Raw genomic sequence first — 21058 nt, 5'->3', positions numbered from 1 at the left:
GGGACCAGTGGAGGCTGGCAACAGCCATGATCGGATGGTGCTTTTTAAAACATATATTTTGATATCTAATTGTGGAGGGGACCTGTGGAAGAGATAGACCCAGGAAGAAGTGAGACAAGGTAATGAAACATGATCTTTGGATGTTAAGTCTCATGGAGATGAGGACAAGTGACTGAAACTTTTGGTGATTTGCTGTGCTTGAGAAGACATGTCAAGTTAAGTGAAACTGTGGTCATGGTGAGTGCCAGTGGCACATAAAAGGAACCCATGCCAAAATCAGCAAAAGAAACTGATGAAATAGGTACCAGGCTTTAAATATAAATACTAGGGTTGATTCATTCGACTAAAATTTCAAGGTGGTGCCCCAGTATGGCCGCAGTCTAATGACTGAAACAGGTAACATATATATATATATATATATTATATATATATATAATATATATATATATTATATATATATATATATATATATATATATATATATACATATATATATACATACATATATATATATATATATATATATATACATATATACATACATGTATATATATTATATATATATATAATGTAATCCTGGATACACTATGAAAGTAAATAGATGAGGGTGTAAAAGCTGAAACATCTTTGATTATCAGTACTCTCAGTCAATACTGACCTGGGACTTAACAACATATTAAATGAACAAACTCAATGTAAAATAGACAATAAAAATGTCTGCTCTGTTGTGGATTTGAACTTGAGACACATCAATTTGTAAACAGAAGACATATATTCATTCAATCACTTTATTACAATGCTATAGATAGGAAAGGGATTGGAGTGAAAAATAGTACTGGGCCTGATAGAGGAAAATGTATAATAGATTTTGTATTGCAAACGTATACAACCCAAACCCATGGGCAGGTATATCTTAACCAGTGGCATATGGTAGTTGTTGTACTGGGTGTGCTGCCACACCCTATTTCAAGCAGGGGGATAACAAAAGTTTTCCATTAAGATTTGCATTTAAATTAATTAGTAAGGTTAATATTTATAATGAATTTGCCATTTCCAATGAGTGTGCAGCACACACCTAGCATACTTAAAATATACACCCCTTGGTCTTAACTGTAATATAGGCCACTGTGTAAAGTAATGTACTGGAACTTATGGTAGCAAGGAATTTATGATAGAAGTTATCAATGAATTCAAAGACCTAATTGTGATAGTTACCAAAGAATCAGTGACCTCATTGTAGAATTTATTGAAGAGTCAGTGACCAACCTTGTGAAAATTACCAAAGAATCAAAGACTCCATTGTGGAAATTTGTAAAGAATCAATGAATTCCAATGGGTAAGTTACTACAGAATCAAAGATCTCCTTTGTAGAAGTTATCAAAGAATTAATGTTCCCATTGTGGAAGTTATCAAAGAATTAACGTTTCTGTTTTGTGGAAGTTATCAAAGAATTAATTCCTCCATTGTGGAAGTTATCACAGAATTAATATCCCCATTGTGGAAGTTATCAAAAAATCAATGTCTCCATTGTGGAGGTTATCAAGGAATTAATGCTCCCATTGTGGGCATTAGTAAAACAAAAATCAATGACACTCCCTCACCCATTGTGGAAGTTTGTGAAGAATTAATTACCTCCACAGTGGAATTTATCAATGAATTGATGGCCACCAATGTAGAGGTTAATAAAGAACCAATGTCTTCCATTGTGGAAATTAATAAAGAATCAATGACCTCATTGTGGAAGTTATCAATGATGACCATTGTGGAAATTAGTAAAGAATCCATGACCTCTATTGTGGAAGTTTAGAATTAATCAATGACCTCATTGTGGAAGTTATCAATGATGACCATTGTGGAAATTAGTAAAGAATCCATGACCTCTATTGTGGAAGTTTAGAATTAATCAATGACCTCATTGTGGAAGTTATCAATGATGACCATTGTGGAAATTAGTAAAGAATCCATGACCTCTATTGTGGAAGTTTAGAATTAATCAATGACCTCATTGTGGAAGTTATCAATGATGACCATTGTGGAAATTAGTAAAGAATCCATGACCTCTATTATGGAAGTTTAGAATTAATCAATGACCTCATTGTGGAAGTTATCAATGATGACCATTGTGGAAATTAGTAAAGAATCCATGACCTCTATTGTGGAAGTTTAGAATTAATCAATGACCTCATTGTGGAAGTTAAGAAAATAATCAATGATCTCCATTGTGTACAACAAAGATGATTAAATTTTTTTAAAGATATGTAAAACAAAACAAAAATCTTAAAGTACATTTTATAGTCATTAAAATACTTGGGAAGTTTCTCATTCAATACTGCCAAATTAAGGTGAAACAGTTGTGGGATGTAATGTATGTATGTGTGTGTGTATATGAATGCATGTGCATGTACATTGTGTGTGTCGTGCATGTATATGTGTTTGTGCTTGTATGTAGGCATATAAGCTTATACATTAAGTGTATGTGCATATGTGTGTATATGTATGTATGCACATGTGTGTATGTATGTGTGTGTTGTGAATATTCCAATGTTTTTCTTCAGATTTTTTTTTAATTTCTCACTAGCTCCACCTAGTTTCCTTCTTCTTCTTCTTCTTCTTCTTCTTCTTCTTCTTCTTCTTCTTCTTCTTCTTCTTCTTCTTCTCTTCTTCTTCTTCTTCTTCTTCTTCTTCTTCTTCTTCTTCTTCTTCTTCTTCTTATTATTATTATTATTATTATTATTATTATTATTCTTCTTATTATTATTATTTATTATTATTATTCTTCTTCTTCTTCTTCTTCTTTCTTCTTCTTCTTCTTCTCTCCTTTCAATTGCCTCTCTCACTCATTTTTACATGCTTTCTACCTATCCCTCATTATTTATCACCTTCCGTTCTCTCCCTCAGGTTTCTCATTTTCTTTTCACTCTCCATTCACCTTTATCCACCTCCTCTCCACATCCTCTACTATCTCCTCTGCTCCCTCCTCTTCCTATTTCCCTCCACCCCAACCAACCCCGTACACACTCCCATCTTCCAGTAAAAGACAGAAAAACAACAAAAAAATATCACCAGCACAGAATCCACTCATTTCAAAAGCAAAACAGTTCCACACCACACATTATAATTAATACGTTAGATTTCACCAAAAACCACAGTCAACATGTTCTCTCTCTCTCTCCCTCCTTCCTCCCTCTCTCTTTCTCTTTCTCTCTCTCTCTTCCATCTCTCAGCTCATTTTAACATCCTTTATTGGTTTTACCATCCGAGGTATAGTTAACATACCAATCAACACACAAAATAGACAATCAAACCACCATGCTATTCCTGAAAGAGACAGATAACAACTCGTTTCTGTTACCTTACAATATCGTCAAGGTTACAGTCAACAACTCCGCTCCCCACCCCCATAATACCCCCCCCCCCCCCCAATGGTACAGACAGACAACACTATCACCTGACAATTTCTCCCAAAAGTGCAATCAACACCATCCTACAATGTCTTTCAAGAGTACAATCAGCCCAACGCCACACCATCAGTAATAAGTGATCAGCAGAGAATTTTCAGCCAAAATAAACATAATTACACCATTGCAATGTAGCAGCAAGTTATAATCCTTGGTTCAATTCAAAGTCATTGACCCTGATTCTGCTGTTTCTATTGATTTCTTTTTGTTTTCTCCTATACCTCATCCTCATGTTACTCTTCTAAACACACACCACGACCACCACGACCACCACCCACCACCGCCACCGCCACTACCACCACCACCACCCCACCGCCACCACCACCACACATCACCACCACCACCACCACCACCACCACCACCATTTTCATCTTGAGCATTGTCATTGTCATCATGTTTACACCTGCTTCTCCCTATGTTGGCATAGATTGGGTGAAACTTCTTGTGGAAGTATAAGTATTCTACAGGTCCAGTGCCATTCTTGGTATCAAACTCTTAGCTATTTTTTTTTTTTAAATAAGACATTTTATTCCATGCTTCTTCATACTGATTCACGCACACACACACACACACACTGAGGGACTTTTTGTTTATGTGAGGAAAATAAATGTCAGCATTGGATTAACAATTAAACAAAATAAGGATGTGCTTAGAGCATCAAAGGAAGGAGGGGGCACTATAGAAATGGTAAATAGTTTACAGTACAAAAGAAATTACCGCAGTGAATGATATACATATAATACCTATTTCTTTACTACCCACAAGGGGCTAAATGCAGAGGGGACAAACAAGGACAGACAAACGGATTAAGTCGGTTACATCGACCCCAGTGCGTAACTGGTACTTAATTTATCGACCCCGATACAATGAAATGCAAAAATAATATTTGGGATGCCTTTATCTCTACTAAGTACAGATGCAGATGTGCTACCTAAGATTAATTTTGAGGATCTGATCAAAGACTTTGCAATTCAAAAAAGTAGGAGGAAACTTTTCAAATATAAAGTGGAAGTATACAAAAATAAACATTATTTTCCCTCTTACCGTTTTGCTTTGTTTTGAAAAAGAAAAGTTTATATTTTGAATTGGGGCACCAAAATTCTTTAAGTGCTTAGGGTCTTGATGGGTCTTAATCCAGCCCTGACTACTGCCCAAGGAGGATCAGTATGCAAAGACAAACAGAAACAAAGATATACACATATATAAACGCGCATGTGTATGTGCATGTGTGTGTGTGTGTGTGTGTGTGAAGGTGTGTGGCTTAGTGGTTAGGGTGTCACACTCATGGTTGCAAGACCACAGTTTTGATTCTCATATTGGGTGGTGTGTTGTTTTTTGGGGTAAAACACTTAATTTCCTGTTGTTCTGTAATCATTTTGACATCAGATACGTGGTACACTATGCACTTGTACAAGCAAGGTTGATCTGATGGAAGGAATGTGCTAAAGAATAGCTGTATTGCACAAACATTTTTATCACTATAATCAAATGATCTGTGCATGTTGTTCAGCAAGAAACAGTGAAACCCTCAACTGTCATTTGCGACAGACAAGTCTACCATGTAAGTGTTGTGTGCAACAAGATTCAGTACAATTTCCACCTAACAAATTTCACTCCAAGACTACAGGAAATGTCACTTTCTCCAAGGTGCCACACAATGAGATTGAACCTGAAAGCATGTGATTCCAAATCAAACTTTTAACCATACAGCCATGGTTGCACATGTATGTATGTGAGTGTGTGCATGTGGCATGATTGTAGGAGTATGTGTGTGGATGTTTGCCAATAAAGTGAAATGCATTTATCAAAACTCAGTATTTTAATAAAGCATTTTTTCATTGAATGTGTGTGTGTGTGTATATGTATGGATATGTGTGTATATTCATATACAAATATATATATATATATATATAGTGGAGGCACGTGGCCTAGTGGTTAGGGTGACAGCACCATGATCATAAGATTGTGGTTTCGATTCCTGGACCGGACAACACATTGTGTTCTTGAGCAAAGCACTTCATTTCACGTTGCTCCAGTCCGCTCAGCTGGCAAAGATGAGTAACACTGCGATGGACTGGCGTCCCATCCAGCTGGGGAATACATACACCATAGAAACCGAGAAACCGGGCCCATGAGCCTGGCTAGGCTTTAAAAGGGCGCATTTATTTTTTATTTTATATATTTATATATATTAATTAAGTCTTCAAATAACAGGGAAGAGTAACCAATATCTTATAAAGAGTTTATATTCATAAGAGAATATTTAAGCTTTCATTGTTAGGAATTTCATAGGTACATAAACAAACACATGTAACCCATTCACATGTTTGCAGTTTTAGCTGCATGTGATTTGAAAAGTACATTGTTAGTGGATGTTAATAAGTTTCATCCTCATTGGTTAAGGCACATGAAACTATCATGAGACTCTGTATAGAGCTACTATATTATAAGGGAGGCAACTTTTGATAGTAAATGAGATCTACTCTTTCTTATTGTTACTTCTCAGTCAATTGGTTGGTATTTCTTGATCAATTGGTTGAAAATGTCCCAAAGGAAATGATTATTTGTCATGGCAATTGAAATTACAAAAAATTTTCTATTGAGCGATACCACAATTTGTTTTAATATATGCAGTTTCTCAGACAGATGTAGACTATGGTCATGTAACCCATTAGAGTATGGGTGAGCATTGTCAATGACATACCATCGTCATGTCTTTGCTCTCTGAACTTCCAGGTAAATGAGACCAGGCAGAGAGTATATACTATTTTAAGACCTTTAAGATTGCTTTTTGTATAACATCAAGTCTAGCAAAGGGAATCAAACTTAAGATAGAGGACCTACCTTTTATATTCAACTAATTCTTCCCTTCTGGTAAATGTTTGACCAATTAAGTATAAAGTTTATTACTGATCAATGGTTACATTTTCTTTGTATGTCGATAGTCTTCTTGGCTAATCAGATCTTTCACAATAGCCAAGGCATTTTTGAGCATTCTTCTCACTTCATAATATTGATTTCAAATTTTAGCACAAGGCCAGCAATTTGGGGGAGGGGATAAATCAATTACATCAACTGGTACTTATTCTATTAACCTATTTACCTCAAAGTATGAAAGGTATAATCAACCCTGGCAGCATATGAACTCAGAATATAAAGACAGACAAAAAACTGCTGAACATTTTGCCCGCTATGCTAATGATACTGCCAGTTAATTATCTATATCATGTCAAAATATCGAAAACTTTAAAAAATTATATTTACTTTTTTCTTGCTTTGTTTCATTTCTATTTCTGTCAATATAATTTCTCTTTGAATAATTTCTTTCCTTAACATCTGTTAATGTTCTTTAAATTTAAATTTCAATTTTCACTTACTTTCATTTTATCCCATTTTTCATTTTTTTAAATAACCTTCTCCAGATTTACCAGCGTCACCTTACTGGCACTCGAGCCCTGTGCTAGTAGAGTATTAAGAGCACCATCTGAGCATGATCGTTGCCAGAGTGGCTATCTGGCCTCCGAGCCGGTGGCATGTAAAAGACACCATTCAAGCGTGATCGTTACCAGCATCGCCTTATTGACACCTATGCCGGTGACATGTGTAAAAGATTCGAATGAGGTTGTTGCCAGTACCTATTTCTTTATTACCCACAAGGGGCTAAACACAGAGGGGACAAACAAGGACAGACATAGGTATTAAGTCGATTACATCGACTCCAGTGCATGACTGGTACTTAATTTATCGACCCCGAAAGGATGAAAGGCAAAGTCCACCTCGGCGGACACCTGACTGGCCCCATGCTGGTGGCACATAAAAGCACCCACTACACTCTTGGAGTGATTGGCATTAGGAAGGGCATCCAGCTGTAGAAACTCTGCCAGATCAAGATTGAAGCCTGGTGCAGCCATCTGGTTCGCCAGCCCTCAGTCAAATCATCCAACCCATGCTAGCATGGAAACCGGACGTTAAACGATGATGATGACGATGATGATTCATATGTTTTTATACAGTTTCCAGTTTTGTCAATTAATAAACCATATTAATTCATGTATAAGTCCTACCCCAAATTTAGTTTAAATCTTGGTACAAAGACTTTTTTCTTAATATTCAAACTTGTCTCATGCATAAGATGTACCCCAGGTTTTTCTTTGAGCAGGACACTTAATTTCACATTGCCCTAGTCCACTCAGCTGCTAAAAATGGTTTGTACTTGTATTTCAAAAAGCCAGCATTGTCATATTCTGTGTCACCGAATTTCCCAAAGAGCCTACATAGTGCTCAGCCACTTGGTGTTAATTTCATGAGCAGGCTGTTCCTTTGATCAGATCAACTGTAACACTTGTCCTTATAACCGACAGACTGCTAATTAATATAGATGCATGTGTGTGTGTGTGTGTGTGTGTGTGTGCATGCGTGCAAGTGAGTTTGTCTTTTCTTCTCTTAACAATGCATTATTGTTGTAAAATGAGTCATTCATTTCCAGTATTCTGAGAGAACATGTCTGGACATCAAAAAAATATTACCTTAATTGGAAACAAGTGAAGGTTGGTGACAGGAAGGGCAACCCATGCAACCACAGAAAAGTGGACTTCAAATTGATGATGATGATGATGATGATGATGACGATGATGATGACGATGATGATGATAGAAATAAAACAAGATGACTGTCCCAAGTTTGTGGGATGTTAATCTTAGCATCAGGTTTTTCTTTGAGCAGGACACTTTATTTCACATTGGGATTGCACCTAGAAAGTTCCCCTCTGAAGCACAAGTCAGGGCAAGGTTGTTTATGGAAGACCAGCAGCTGCTCATGCATACCAGCCTGCCCTTTCTATGCTACAAATGTTATCTAAGGGAAAGGCAAATGCTGATACAGTTTGGTGCCAGTGATGTCGCAACTCATTTTTACAGCTGACTGAATGGGAATCATGTGAAATAAAGTGTCTTGCTCAAGAACACAACATACAACCCTGTCTGGGAATTGAACTCACTACCTCATGGTTATGAGCTCAATGCTCTAACCACTGAGCCATGTGCCTTCACTCCACCCAGTGTAAAGTACATACATTTGTAATATTGATTTCAAATTTTGGCACAAGGCCAGCAATTTCAGGAAGGAGATAAGTCAATTTCATCAACCCCAGTACTCAACTGGTATCAGTTTATTAACTCCTGCAGGTTGAATGGTAAAGTCGAACTCAACAGAATTTGAACCTAGAACCTAGTACATGCAGATGGACAAAATACTGCTAAGCATCTTACAGACATTTGTGATATTGTTTTCTGTTGTTGATAACCTCCAAGTCCACTCTGATTTAGTGAACCCATGATGAAAGGAGATCCTACCCTGACCATCACATCTTATATTTCTGATACAATATGTCTAATATATCTTTTTAGAGAAAGATTTGGCTACTCTTTCTTGTAGCTTGAGCAATCATGTAGAGACACCTTCTTTGATTCATATTCGGAATGTGTATTCATGGTGTAGAAAGGAACTGTATTTAGATAAGTGAGATTGCCAAGAACTTTTGGACATTTACCTTAACATGTAAACATATTTCCTTAAATATAACCTTTACAATATCAATTACTAGAATAAGCATCAATATTCACAAAAACAACAATCTCCCCGCCTCTCCAACTTTCTCATTCACACACTTATTTACATACCAGACATACCCCATACATTCCATCCTTCACTAAATTTGATATTTTTCCATACACATGTTGATTTCTGGTCTAACTCCAACTTCCTGCAACTGAAGATATTATATTATTAAATAAGCTTTAAAGAGCTGCTACTTATGGAACCACAACTATTTACTAACTAATCTCTTCTTTCTTGACTTATTGAAACATTCTTAAGAACCTCAAATAATTTTGACAGAGTTCAGTGTCAAATATCTCTCTGTACCACTTTGGTTAGCTGCGCTACTCAACAATATTATTCATATTCTATTTAGTATAATCTCTCACACAATAATACTTTGCCATAACGGTATCGCATTTAGTGTGGAAAATCCACCAAGTCAGAAATATGCTGTCTTGACTGAGTAAACTTATGATGAAGGGAATTTCAATTATGACCATTGTGTGTTTTGTTTTTATTTTTTTTTCCCCAGATGTAATGTATCTAGAATTATCATCATTTAATGCCTGCTTTTCATGCTGGCTTGGATTGGGCAGTTTGACAGGGAGCTGTCCAGGCTCCAGTTGTCTGCTGAGGAATGGTTTTTATGGCTGGATGCCCTTCTTAACACCAACCACTTAACAGAGTATGCTGGGTACATTTTTATATACCACCAGCACAGGTGCGTTTACGCAGCACTGGCACAAGTATATTGATGCAGAACCAGCACAGGTGCATTGACACAGCACAGGTATGGATGCTTAAGTGGCACTAGCACCTGAAAGGACAAGCCTGTATGTGTGGAGAACAAGGATTTTACTTAGTTTGATGAGTTTTATCAAGTACAGCAAATCACCATGTATCCCAGTTCCTTGTCATTTCCTCAGTGAGGCCCAGCATCTAAAGATCCTTTCTCACCCCTTTGTCCCACATCTTCCTGGGTAGCCTCCACAATTACAGCTTGGCACTTCTTTTTTTGTGATTTGTGTTTACATGTGTTTACATGTGTTGTGTTAGAGGTGGAGATGATATCGAGTCAAAATACATCATTTTGTTTCGAAAATAGTAATAAATTTCAATGAGTATTACTTACTCGGATACAGTTCAATCCTTTGTTAGTAAATCTTTGTCTCCATACGATGTCCTTGTTTTCGATGTTTGTGGATAGATATCGGAGCTCTGTTTTATCGTTCTTACATCTTAAACGTCCCCCGGTAATCCTTATTATTATTATTATAATTATTATTATTATTATTATCATTATTATTATTATTATTATTATTATTATTATTATTGTTATTATTATTATTATTGAGTGAGAGAACAGTGCATGCCATCAAAGTGACACTGGGGTAAAATATATGAAGCTCAGTATACCCATCATGACTACCTGTCTTATAAGGGTACACCAGGCACGTGCATCACAACCATATGTGCACGACATGGTGATCTCATATCAAGATAAACAGCACATGGCCTTGCAGGTGGGGGTCCAGTTAGAATTTTCCGGTTGAGTAACCCATTCTGCTCAAAAGGTCCCTGAATAAGAGTTGTCTAAGGATGTTGAACGAAACACCCATGTTTCCAGAGCTGAATTATTCAAACCCCAAAGAATATCTCTCAACACATGACTATGATGCTCCCCCACTACTTCTGCTTGTGATCAGAGATGCACATATCATCAGCCACTAAGGGATATGCTCAACTGGTTATGGTCAAACAACTGACAAGCAAATCTGTTGTATTATTATTATTATTATTATTATTATTATTATTATTATTATTATTATCATTATTATTATTATTATTATTACAATATTTATCCTATCTTATGTTGGCCCAGCTTGGTGCAGCCCCCCAAAAAACTGCTATTGTCAGTTGGTATCATTAGGCCCACATAATAAAGTAGAAGGTTCTATAGCAATATTCAAAAACATCTCTCATAAACGAACCTAAAGGATACACACACAGGCACACACACACACACACACACACAACAGTCTTCAATAGATTTTTTTTGGTAAATTCAATTTACAAGGTATTGGTCAACTTGAAATTATAGTAGAGGACTCTTGCCAAGGTGCATTGCAGTCAGACTGTGAAATCAAGAACCATTTGATTGTGCAATAAACTTCTTAACCATACTTGTTCTACAGTTCAATATTTAAGAGATGAGGAATTATGTACATTATTTACATTCATCTTGTTTGTTGTTAACATAATGTTTCGACTGATATACCCTCCAGGCTTCTTCAGGTGTCTTGGAGAAACTTCAAACCTGAGTTCTCATTCCTGAGGTATTTTTCGATGTTATTATTATTATTATTGTTATTGTTATTATTATTATTATTATTATTATTATTATTATTATTATTATTATTGTTCAGTAATAAAAAATAATAATAATAATAATAATAATAATAATAATAATAATAATAATAATAATAATAATGATGATGATGATGATGATGATGATGATAATAATAACAACAACATCGAAAAATACCTCAGGAATGAGAACCCAGGTTCGAAATTTCTCCAAGACACCTGAAGCAGATGGAGGGTATATCAGCCGAAACATTGTGTTAACAACAAACAAGATGAGGACAAATATCCATCGAATGTAAATAATGTAAATAATGTACATGTTCTGTTTGTTCCTGTTACTTTATTTCTCAACTAAAGAAGGAGAGGCTAATGAGGTAAAAACAACTCCTAGAAATAGTAGCCAAAAGTCACATATATTAAAGTTTACCATTTTGGACAATGTAGTCCCAAAGGCACTATGCCTGAAACAAAATATAGATAGTATTGTCATAGTTGGAATATCTATGATCACAGCACAGTCTAATAAGGGTAACCTGGGGTTGAACAATTCAAGACAAGCAAAATATAAATTTGATTCTCAGAAGAGTTTCAGTTTCATAAGAACTGAATGTTTTGTTTGTGGCTGAAAGAAAGATTTTCATTTTGGCTCTAAGAATCATCTCATTCGGAAAACAATAGGAATATTTAATACTTTGTCACTGAGTTTAAAATGAAGACATGGATTACATTTAAAGAATGATAAAAGAAAACTTACCTATTCTTGAACAGAAAACGAATTGTGCTATTAGAGTCTATTTTCCCTGAGTGACTGTCACGGAAAGCTTGTTCCCATTTAGATATAACATCACATACCTGTAAATAAAACGTTCTCATATAATACATACATACATACATACATACATACATGTCTGTATATATATATATATAATCAAAATCAAAATCAAACCAAATCAAATCAGATATCAGAAAGCAGAACCAAAATTGAAGTCGATCAACATCAATGGAAATTTCAGCTGTGGTTAAGCGAACCATCTGATCGTGGCCATTGCCAGCGCCACCCCGACTGGCCTCTATGCCGGTGGCACGTAAAAGCACCATCCGTTCATGTGCATTGCCAGCCTCGCCTGGCCTCCATGCCAGTGGCACGTAAAAGCACCATCCGTTTGTGGCCGTTTGCCAGCTTCGTCTGGCACCTGTGTGGGTGGCACGTAAAAAGCACCCACTACACTCACAGAGTGGTTGGCGTTAGGAAGGGCATCCAGCCGTAGAAATACTGCCAGATGAGACTGGGCCTGATGCAGCCTTCTGGCTTCACAGACCCCAGTTGAACCGTCCAACTCATGCTAGCATGGAAAGCGGACGCTAAATGATGATGATGATGATGATATATATATGTATGTATATAAAGATGATATTATTCATTTTTATAGTTGCATGATATGTAGAAGACACTGAGAAACACAGACCACCCAAAGTGGCCCCAAGTGGCCCCAACAGAGGGACCAGCTATCACAGTTAACAGCTATATGGTCAAAAAGTATGATTTAAGATATGAAAGCAGAGAAAACAGTTGGATCATTTTGTATAGTCAGTGAGATGCTGAGAATATCCAGTGCTCACACCAGTTAATTATGTAGTTAATCAGATAGTTACAGGGAGATGCCATACCCAAGCGCATACAGATGCTCAAGATAGAAACAAGTTATGTGTTGAAATCTCTTAAACAAGATAAGAAATGACAATGAATTCAATGAGAAATTTAGCATGCAGGAGAAAGCAAAACTAAAAATCAAGGGTTGACAAAGTAAATCTAGCTAAGTTTAAGTTGGCCAGAAAGATGACAAGATTTCACCATCAGGAAAACGGACAGGCTTGATGTACTAAAAAGGAATAAGAAGAAATTCCGAATGGAGAGGTAATATTTATCCCACTTAAATGTGGATGTTTTGTGGAACAAACTATACTATGGTTGATACAATGAGAGAAATTCTCATATTGGCTTTTGGGTATAAAATGCACTCTTGTTTTGCACCAAAAACCGATATAAGAGTTTTTCTCATGGTATTTACTACAGTATAGCTTGTTCTAACAGAAAATCCATATTTAAATGAGATAAATATTACCTCTCAGATTTAATACTGCCTCTGTCACTAATATATAAAGTCCATATGGTCTCCCCAATGTAAACTATGGGTGTACAAGTGGTGTTGTGGGTTACAGGGAGGATAATAAAGAAGGAAGATTTTATATAAAGAAAAAGGACAGAATATATAGAAAAAGATAGCAGTAAGAGGATCTAGGAAATAAATTCTTTCAAATTCTCAAGAAACTCCATATTTGAGAGCTTCTCTTACTGAAGAGACCAAATGATAAGGTTTACGCAAGAACAGAGTGGATGATGTTCAAGAAGATATTACCTCTACTGGTAACAAAGTGCTTCTGGTTGTAAGTGAAGGCTAAATTGTAAGATGAATGTGTATGAAGTGCAATGCAATGTTACATAGCGGAAATTATGGGTATGAATGATGGAGTACAAATGAGCTGAGAGCAAAACTAAGTGTAGGAAAAATTCAGTATAGTATGCAAAAGAGGTGATAGTGATGGTGTGGACATGCGATGTGCTTGAAGATTTGACAGTTGGGTGTAGAAGTATAAGTGTTCAAAGTGGAATCTGCAGAAGAGGAAGAGTTAGGGCAGAAGGGGAAAAAGTTGATCTCAAGAAGTTGAATCCATGTCAGGACGGGAGAAGTGGATATAAGAACAATATGTGTATGTGTGTGTGTGTGTGTGTATGCATGTGCCCACTCATGTGTATACGTACAGAAAAACACAAAAGAATGGAGAATTTTACATTATTTAATTAGCTTACACATGTTTCATATAAATTGGCAAATTCCAAAATTCTGCAATGCAGTAATCATGCATATTAATGCATAGTTATATGATGTACTAAAATTCCACAGAAATAGAGAAATTAAACACCATCCTATCCTTATCAAAGCTATACCACACTACTTTCATTAGAGAACATTTTAAGGAAAACACTAGTAAAACTAAAAATATATGATCAGTATAAGGAGTAGAGGGGTTTCTAGTGGACCTACTTAGAAATGGTGCTTCCCAGATTAAGCTAGAATTTATAATGGTACTTAGGGTCAAGGTATTGAGCTGGTAGAATTGTTTACGTGCCAGACAAAATGTCTTGTAGCATTTCTTCTGACTTCATGTTCTGAGTTCTAAAGCCACTGGGGTCAACTTTGCCTTTCTTTACTTCAGGGTTGGTAAAATAAGTACCAGTTGAGCACTGGGGTCAATGTAATCAACTTACTACCTCTCTCAAAAGTACTGGTTTTGTGCTAAAATTGAAAACCAATATGGTACTTAGAGTCTTCAGTACAACTTGTTGACTTGAAAGTTTATGTAAAATACCTACTCACATTTAAACTATTACTGGCCAATTCAAATACATATGCAGAACCAAGCTGCATTTGTATTTAATCATTTAAATCATTGATAATCATTTAAATCATGATGGAAATGTCATTTGAACAGTATTAATTCTAAATATAAACTATGAGAAGACAGGCTGAGTTAATGAGAATTTTAAAGGAAAATAACCAATATATTATACACTACGGAAGATATTCTATTTCAAAAATATTTTCCTCAAAAGAATAAATATTTAAAAATTAAAATTATTGTGATATGATTGAGATAAATGAAAGTGAAAAAATAAAATTAAAGTGCTAAATCTAAAAATAAATTTTAAATTAATCAAAAAATAATAATTAAACAATCTAATTACAGAATTTAAAAACAGTTAAAATAATAATAATGATGATTTCAAATTTTGGCACAGAGCCAGCAAATCCAGGGGAGGAAGTAAGTTGATTACATTGGCCCCTGTGGTCAACTGGTACTTATTTTATTGATCCAAGAAGATGACAAGCAATGTCAACTCCGGCAGCACTTGAACTCAGAATGTAAAATTAGGAAAAATGCTACTAAGCATTTTTCCCGGCACAGTGACAATTCTGCCAGCTCACCACCTTAAATAATAATAATAATAATAATAATAATAATAATAATAATAATAATAATAATAATAATAATAATAATAATAATAATAACCATCAAACAAAAGGTATCTGCCAAAGCTACCCGCATAGCGAGGTATGAAAAGCGTGTTAGATTTTTCAGGACAACAACATGTTCAAAAATACACCAAGAATTTTTACAGGAAGATAGGAAAAACAGCGTTTACTGCAGGGTCTGTACCATCAAAAGAAGAAGTGCAGAGATTTTGGAATAAAATCTGGGCAGAAGAAAAAACACAACGAAAAGGCCCCCTGGATTGACAGAATATCTACAGAACTGGACCCCTTAGAAGAGCAAAAGTGGGAGGGTGTCAAGGTAGAAGATATAAGATCTGCTCTCAGGAGGTCAAGCAAATGGAAGTCTCCAGGAAAGGATAAAATTCCTAACTTCTGGCTGAATGCCTTCCCAGAGAGCCATGAACTGCTAACAGAACTGTACAATGATGTTCTGCAACACCCTAGTAGGATGCCTCCTTGGCTAGTTAATGGGTTAACATTCCTGCTTCCAAAAAGTGAAGAAACAAATGAACCAAAAAACTATAGACCCATAACCTGCTTAACAACTATGTACAAAACTCTAACATCTGTCCTGACGGAATATACCTATAGTTTTTTAACAGACAGCACATATTCCCTAATGAACAGAAAGGATGTAAACGTGGATCCTACGGCTGTAAAGACCAACTACTCATCATAAGATGATCTTAGAAGATTGTCACAAATGACACAAAAACTTATCAATAGCCTGGATAGACTATAAAAAGGCTTTTGATAGCCTACCACATAGCTGGATTAGATAGCACCAACTCTGCGAAACTTCTTGACTGTAAGTATGAGATCATGGAGAACCACACTAACTCTGAACAGTGACAGTGAATCCCTAAATGCTGGTGATGTAAAAATTTCGTGTGGCATTTTCCAGGGTGACTCACTGTCACCACTCCTCTTTTGTTTATCCTTAATACCTCTCTCAAAGTTGCTCAATGACGCGCAGTACGGGTATAAAATGTTTGATAAAAATATAAATCATCTCGTTTACATGGATGATTTAAAGCTTTTTGCAAAAAATGATCAACAACTCAAGGGCTTACTAGCGATAGTCAAACAATTCAGTGACGACATCAGAATGCAATTCGGCCTCGATAAATGTGCAAAGGCTACCTTTATCAAAGGAAAAATGACAGAAACATCTAACGTTAACCTTGACCAACAGAATGTCATAAAAGAACTAGACCCAGCGGAGAGCTACAAGTACCTAGGGGTAATTGAAGGGAACGGAATAAGGCATTCAGAGATGAAGGAAAGGATCAGGAGAGAATGCTATCGAAGAGTGAGAGCAATACTCAAGACAGAGCTGAATGCAAGAAACAGGATAGAAGCAATCAATGCATTAGCTATACCAGTCGTGACTTACAGTTTCAATATTGTTAACTGGTCAATTACTGAAATATGTCAGCTCGACAGAAAAATAAGGAAACTGTTGACAATGCATAGAATGCACCACCCTAAGGCAGATACAGAACGACTCTATCTGCCAAGAAAGAGGGAGGCCGTGGTCTTTTGCAACTGGCAATAACAATGAAGATTGCTACAATTGGCCTAGACACCTACCTGAAAAACTCTGAGGACTGGATGTTAAAACTTGTCTCAAAACATGAAAACAAGAAAGCATCATACTCAGTAACAAAACAGGCAAAGGAATATCTAAGTGAATTCCGAATACAACCAATTTCGGAATTAGAGATAGACATACAAGAAACAAGCCAGAAAAAGCTAGGCGCATGAAAACCCGTGCCAAAACTGCGCCTTAGATATTCTGAATAATAAATGGCAAGAAAAACCTCTCTACGGCAAATACCCAAAGAGAGCGAATAATGCAGATATCGACAAAGCCCTGACCCATCAATGGCTAATGGCCTCTGCTTAAAATCTGAAACAGAGGGGTTTATCATAGCAGCTCAAGATCAATGCCTACCAACAAGAAACTACCAGGCCAACATATTAAAGATCAGAAGCAGTCCAACGTGTCGTGTATGCAAGCAACAAAATGAAACCATTGACCATGTTGTCTCCAAGTGCAGTCTTCTAGCGCCTACAGAGTATCTCAACAGGCACGATAGAGCTGCACAATATATTCACTGGGTATCTGTAAAAACCTGGAGTTGCCCCATGAGAAAAACTGGTGGGAACACAAACCACCCCCAGTGCTTGAAAATGACCACATCTCACTCCTCTGGAACTTCACCATTCAAACTGACAGGAAGATAGATGCAAATAGGCAGACATCATATTGAAAGACTTCAAACAAAGAACATGCCTCCTCATTGATATGACTGCCCAATCGATATAAACGTATCTGTCAGGACCTACCAAAAACTGAGCAAATATAAAGATCTTGAAATAGAAATCAGCAAAATGTGGAAGCTGAAGACTAAAACAATACCTGTTGTCATAGGTGCCCTGGGAATGATAGCAAAAGGGGCTGATAGCTACCTAACTCAGATACCAGGAAACCTCAAAATGGCAGAAGTTCAAAAGATAGTGCTCATGGGAACTGCTCATATCCTACGCAAAATACTCTCTATGTAACCTCAAGGTTTAAAACAACCATAATTTTCGGTTTAAAAAAAAAAAAAAAAAAAAAAAAAAACTTTTTTTTTTAGACATCATTAGTACAAAATCCCACCCCCCAAATATATGGCACACTAGGCATAACAACAACATGAACTTCCAACCCTGTTGTCTCTTGAGGTCTCTGGGTGAGACTTGGAGCCAACTTGTACAAATATAAAGCAAAGTCAAACATAGAATAATAATAATAACAACAATAATAATATTATTCAGAAAATTAAGATGATTGAAATAATCAGACAAAAAATATATATTAATGTATCTATTAAATAATACTAGCTATATAAAATATACTAAATATACAAAATGAAGAAAGATAGACCCAACCTATATTAGTACGCCATATATTACTAATTATTACCTTATTTATTTGGGAAGGTTTTAAAGGTTCTTCAAAGCAAATGTATACAACCTAATATTAATTCATTTTTGTTTATTTAATATGTTAGATTTGGATGTAAAGATATGCAGTGTCTCCTTGAGTCATTGCATTGCTGTTTCCTCCTATTACTGGGCAGTGCACTATTTATATCATTTAGATCATTTAATACCTTACCTAACATTCCTATATTTGAGACTCCAGACATAAAACATGATAATATAATCTTGACTTAAAATCAGTTGTGCAAGCACCTATATAATAGTATATGATAGTTACTGAAAATTTATAAACTTATAAAAGTTTTTTTCTTTAGCATTGGTTATACAATGAATATTCCAGTTGATTTTTATTGCTAAATATCCAGCTAAGTCTATGTTTGAGAATTTTTTGTTTTGTGTGCCTGAAAAGTTCTTATTGACTATATTTAGTGTTGAGCTAGGAATCTCTTCTATATCAAGATATGATAGACATAATATACATGTTTTCTCTATCCAAGCTAGATATTTCAAATTCATTATCTATAACTCTAAGTTGTTTTTCACTATCACACTTTATATCATCATTATTGTTATGATTATTATTATCATTATTACAACAATTACCATTAATATTATTAAAATTGCTGTTATTATTATTAGGGTGGTGAGTTGGCAAAATTGTTAGCACATTGGGCAAAATGCTCTGTGGCATTTTGTCCATCTTTACATTTTTATTGCTAAATATCCAGCTAAGTCTATGTTTGAGAATTTTTTTTTTGTGTGCCTGAAAAGTTCTTATTGACTATATTTAGTGTTGAGCTAGGAATCTCTTCTATATCAAGATATGATAGACATAATATACATGTTTTCTCTATCCAAGCTAGATATTTCAAATTCATTATCTATAACTCTAAGTTGTTTTTCACTATTACACTTTATATCATCATTATTGTTATGATTATTATTATCATTATTACAACAATTACCAATAATATTATTAAAATTGCTGTTATTATTATTAGGGTGGTGAGTTGGCAAAATTGTTAGCACATTGGGCAAAATGCTCTGTGGCATTTTGTCCATCTTTACATTCTGAGTTCAAATTTTGCCAAGGTTGACTTTGCCTTTCAAACTTTCGGGGTCGATAAAATAAGTACCAGTTGAGTACTGTGGTCGATGTAATCGACTAGTACGCTCTCCCAAATTTCAGACTTTGTGCTTTTAATAGAAAGGATTATTATTATTATTATTATTATTATGAATGTCGCAAGAATGTCCAGTATGAACAGACCAATTCTGAGGATACACCTGTGAAAATTAAAAGGAAATATAAAAGGAGAAAGGGGCTCTCTACCGACCTTTTGACCAGGCTCCCGTGGCTTTTATGGGTTTTTCCACGAGTAACATTTCGAAGCGCCTCCCCCATTTGGGAGTTTTAATTGTTACTTACATTTCGTTGTTACCCTGCTTTTGAACATGAACTTTTTCAAACGGACAAAACCCTTTGTAACTTTCGTCCTGTGTTTTGTCCCTTTATGTTTTAATTGATTTTTGTTAGCCCTTGTGGCCAATAAACGATCGAACTATTAGGCACAGGAGTGGCTGTGTGGTAAGTAGCTTGTTTACCAACCACATGGTTCCGGGTTCAGTCCCACTGCGTGGCACCTTGGGCAGGTGTCTTCTACTATAGCCCCGGTCCGACCAAAGCCTTGTGAGTGGATTTGGTAGACGGAAACTGAAAGAAGCCCATCGTATATATATATATATATATATATGTGTGTGTTTGTGTGTCTGTGTTTGTCCCCCCAACATTGCTTGACAACCAATGCTGGTGTGTTTATGTCCCCGTCACTTAGCGGTTCGGCAAAAGAGACCGATAGAATAAGTACTGGGCTTACAAAGAATAAGTCCCGGGGTCGATTTGCTCGACTAAAGGCGGTGCTCCAGCATGGCCGCAGTCAAATGACTGAAACAAGTAAAAGAGTAAAAGAGTATTATTATTATTATATTATTATTATTATGAATGTCGCAAGAATGTCCAGTATGAACAGACCAATTCTGAGGATACACCTGTGAAAATTAAAAGGAAATATAAAAGGAGAAAGGGGCTCTCTACCGACCTTTTGACCAGGCTCCTGTGGCTTTTATGGGTTTTTCCACGAGTAACATTTCGAAGCGCCTCCCCCATTTGGGAGTTTTAATTGTTACTTACATTTCGTTGTTACCCTGCTTTTGAACATGAACTTTTTCAAACGGACAAAACCCTTTGTAACTTTCGTCCTGTGTTTTGTCCCTTTATGTTTTAATTGATTTTTGTTAGCCCTTGTGGCCAATAAATGATCGAACTATTAGGCACAGGAGTGGCTGTGTGGTAAGTAGCTTGTTTACCAACCACATGGTTCCGGGTTCAGTCCCACTGCGTGGCACCTTGGGCAAGTGTCTTCTACTATAGCCCCGGTCGACCAAAGCCTTGTGAGTGGATTTGGTAGACGGAAACTGAAAGAAGCCCATCGTATATATATATATATATATATATATGTGTGTGTG

The 21058-nt window shown here is 36.0% G+C and overlaps 1 protein-coding gene across 8 annotated transcripts in view; it reads right to left on the bottom strand.

Annotated features, from left to right (window-relative positions):
• The window catches only part of LOC115212914 (pleckstrin homology domain-containing family H member 2), a 1355391-nt gene that overhangs the window by 171874 nt on the left and 1162459 nt on the right, over nucleotides 1–21058 (bottom strand). For all 8 annotated transcript variants that reach the window (XM_036504153.1, XM_036504157.1, XM_036504154.1 and 5 more), the window contains one exon: nucleotides 12178–12275. In XM_036504153.1, coding sequence (XP_036360046.1) covers nucleotides 12178–12275 — 98 coding nt within the window. The remainder of the gene's footprint in view (nucleotides 1–12177; nucleotides 12276–21058) is intronic.

Source organism: Octopus sinensis, linkage group LG6 (genome assembly GCF_006345805.1).
Source record: "Octopus sinensis linkage group LG6, ASM634580v1, whole genome shotgun sequence".
NCBI lineage: Eukaryota > Metazoa > Mollusca > Cephalopoda > Octopoda > Octopodidae > Octopus > Octopus sinensis.
This window is presented reverse-complemented; position numbering and strand designations above follow the sequence as displayed.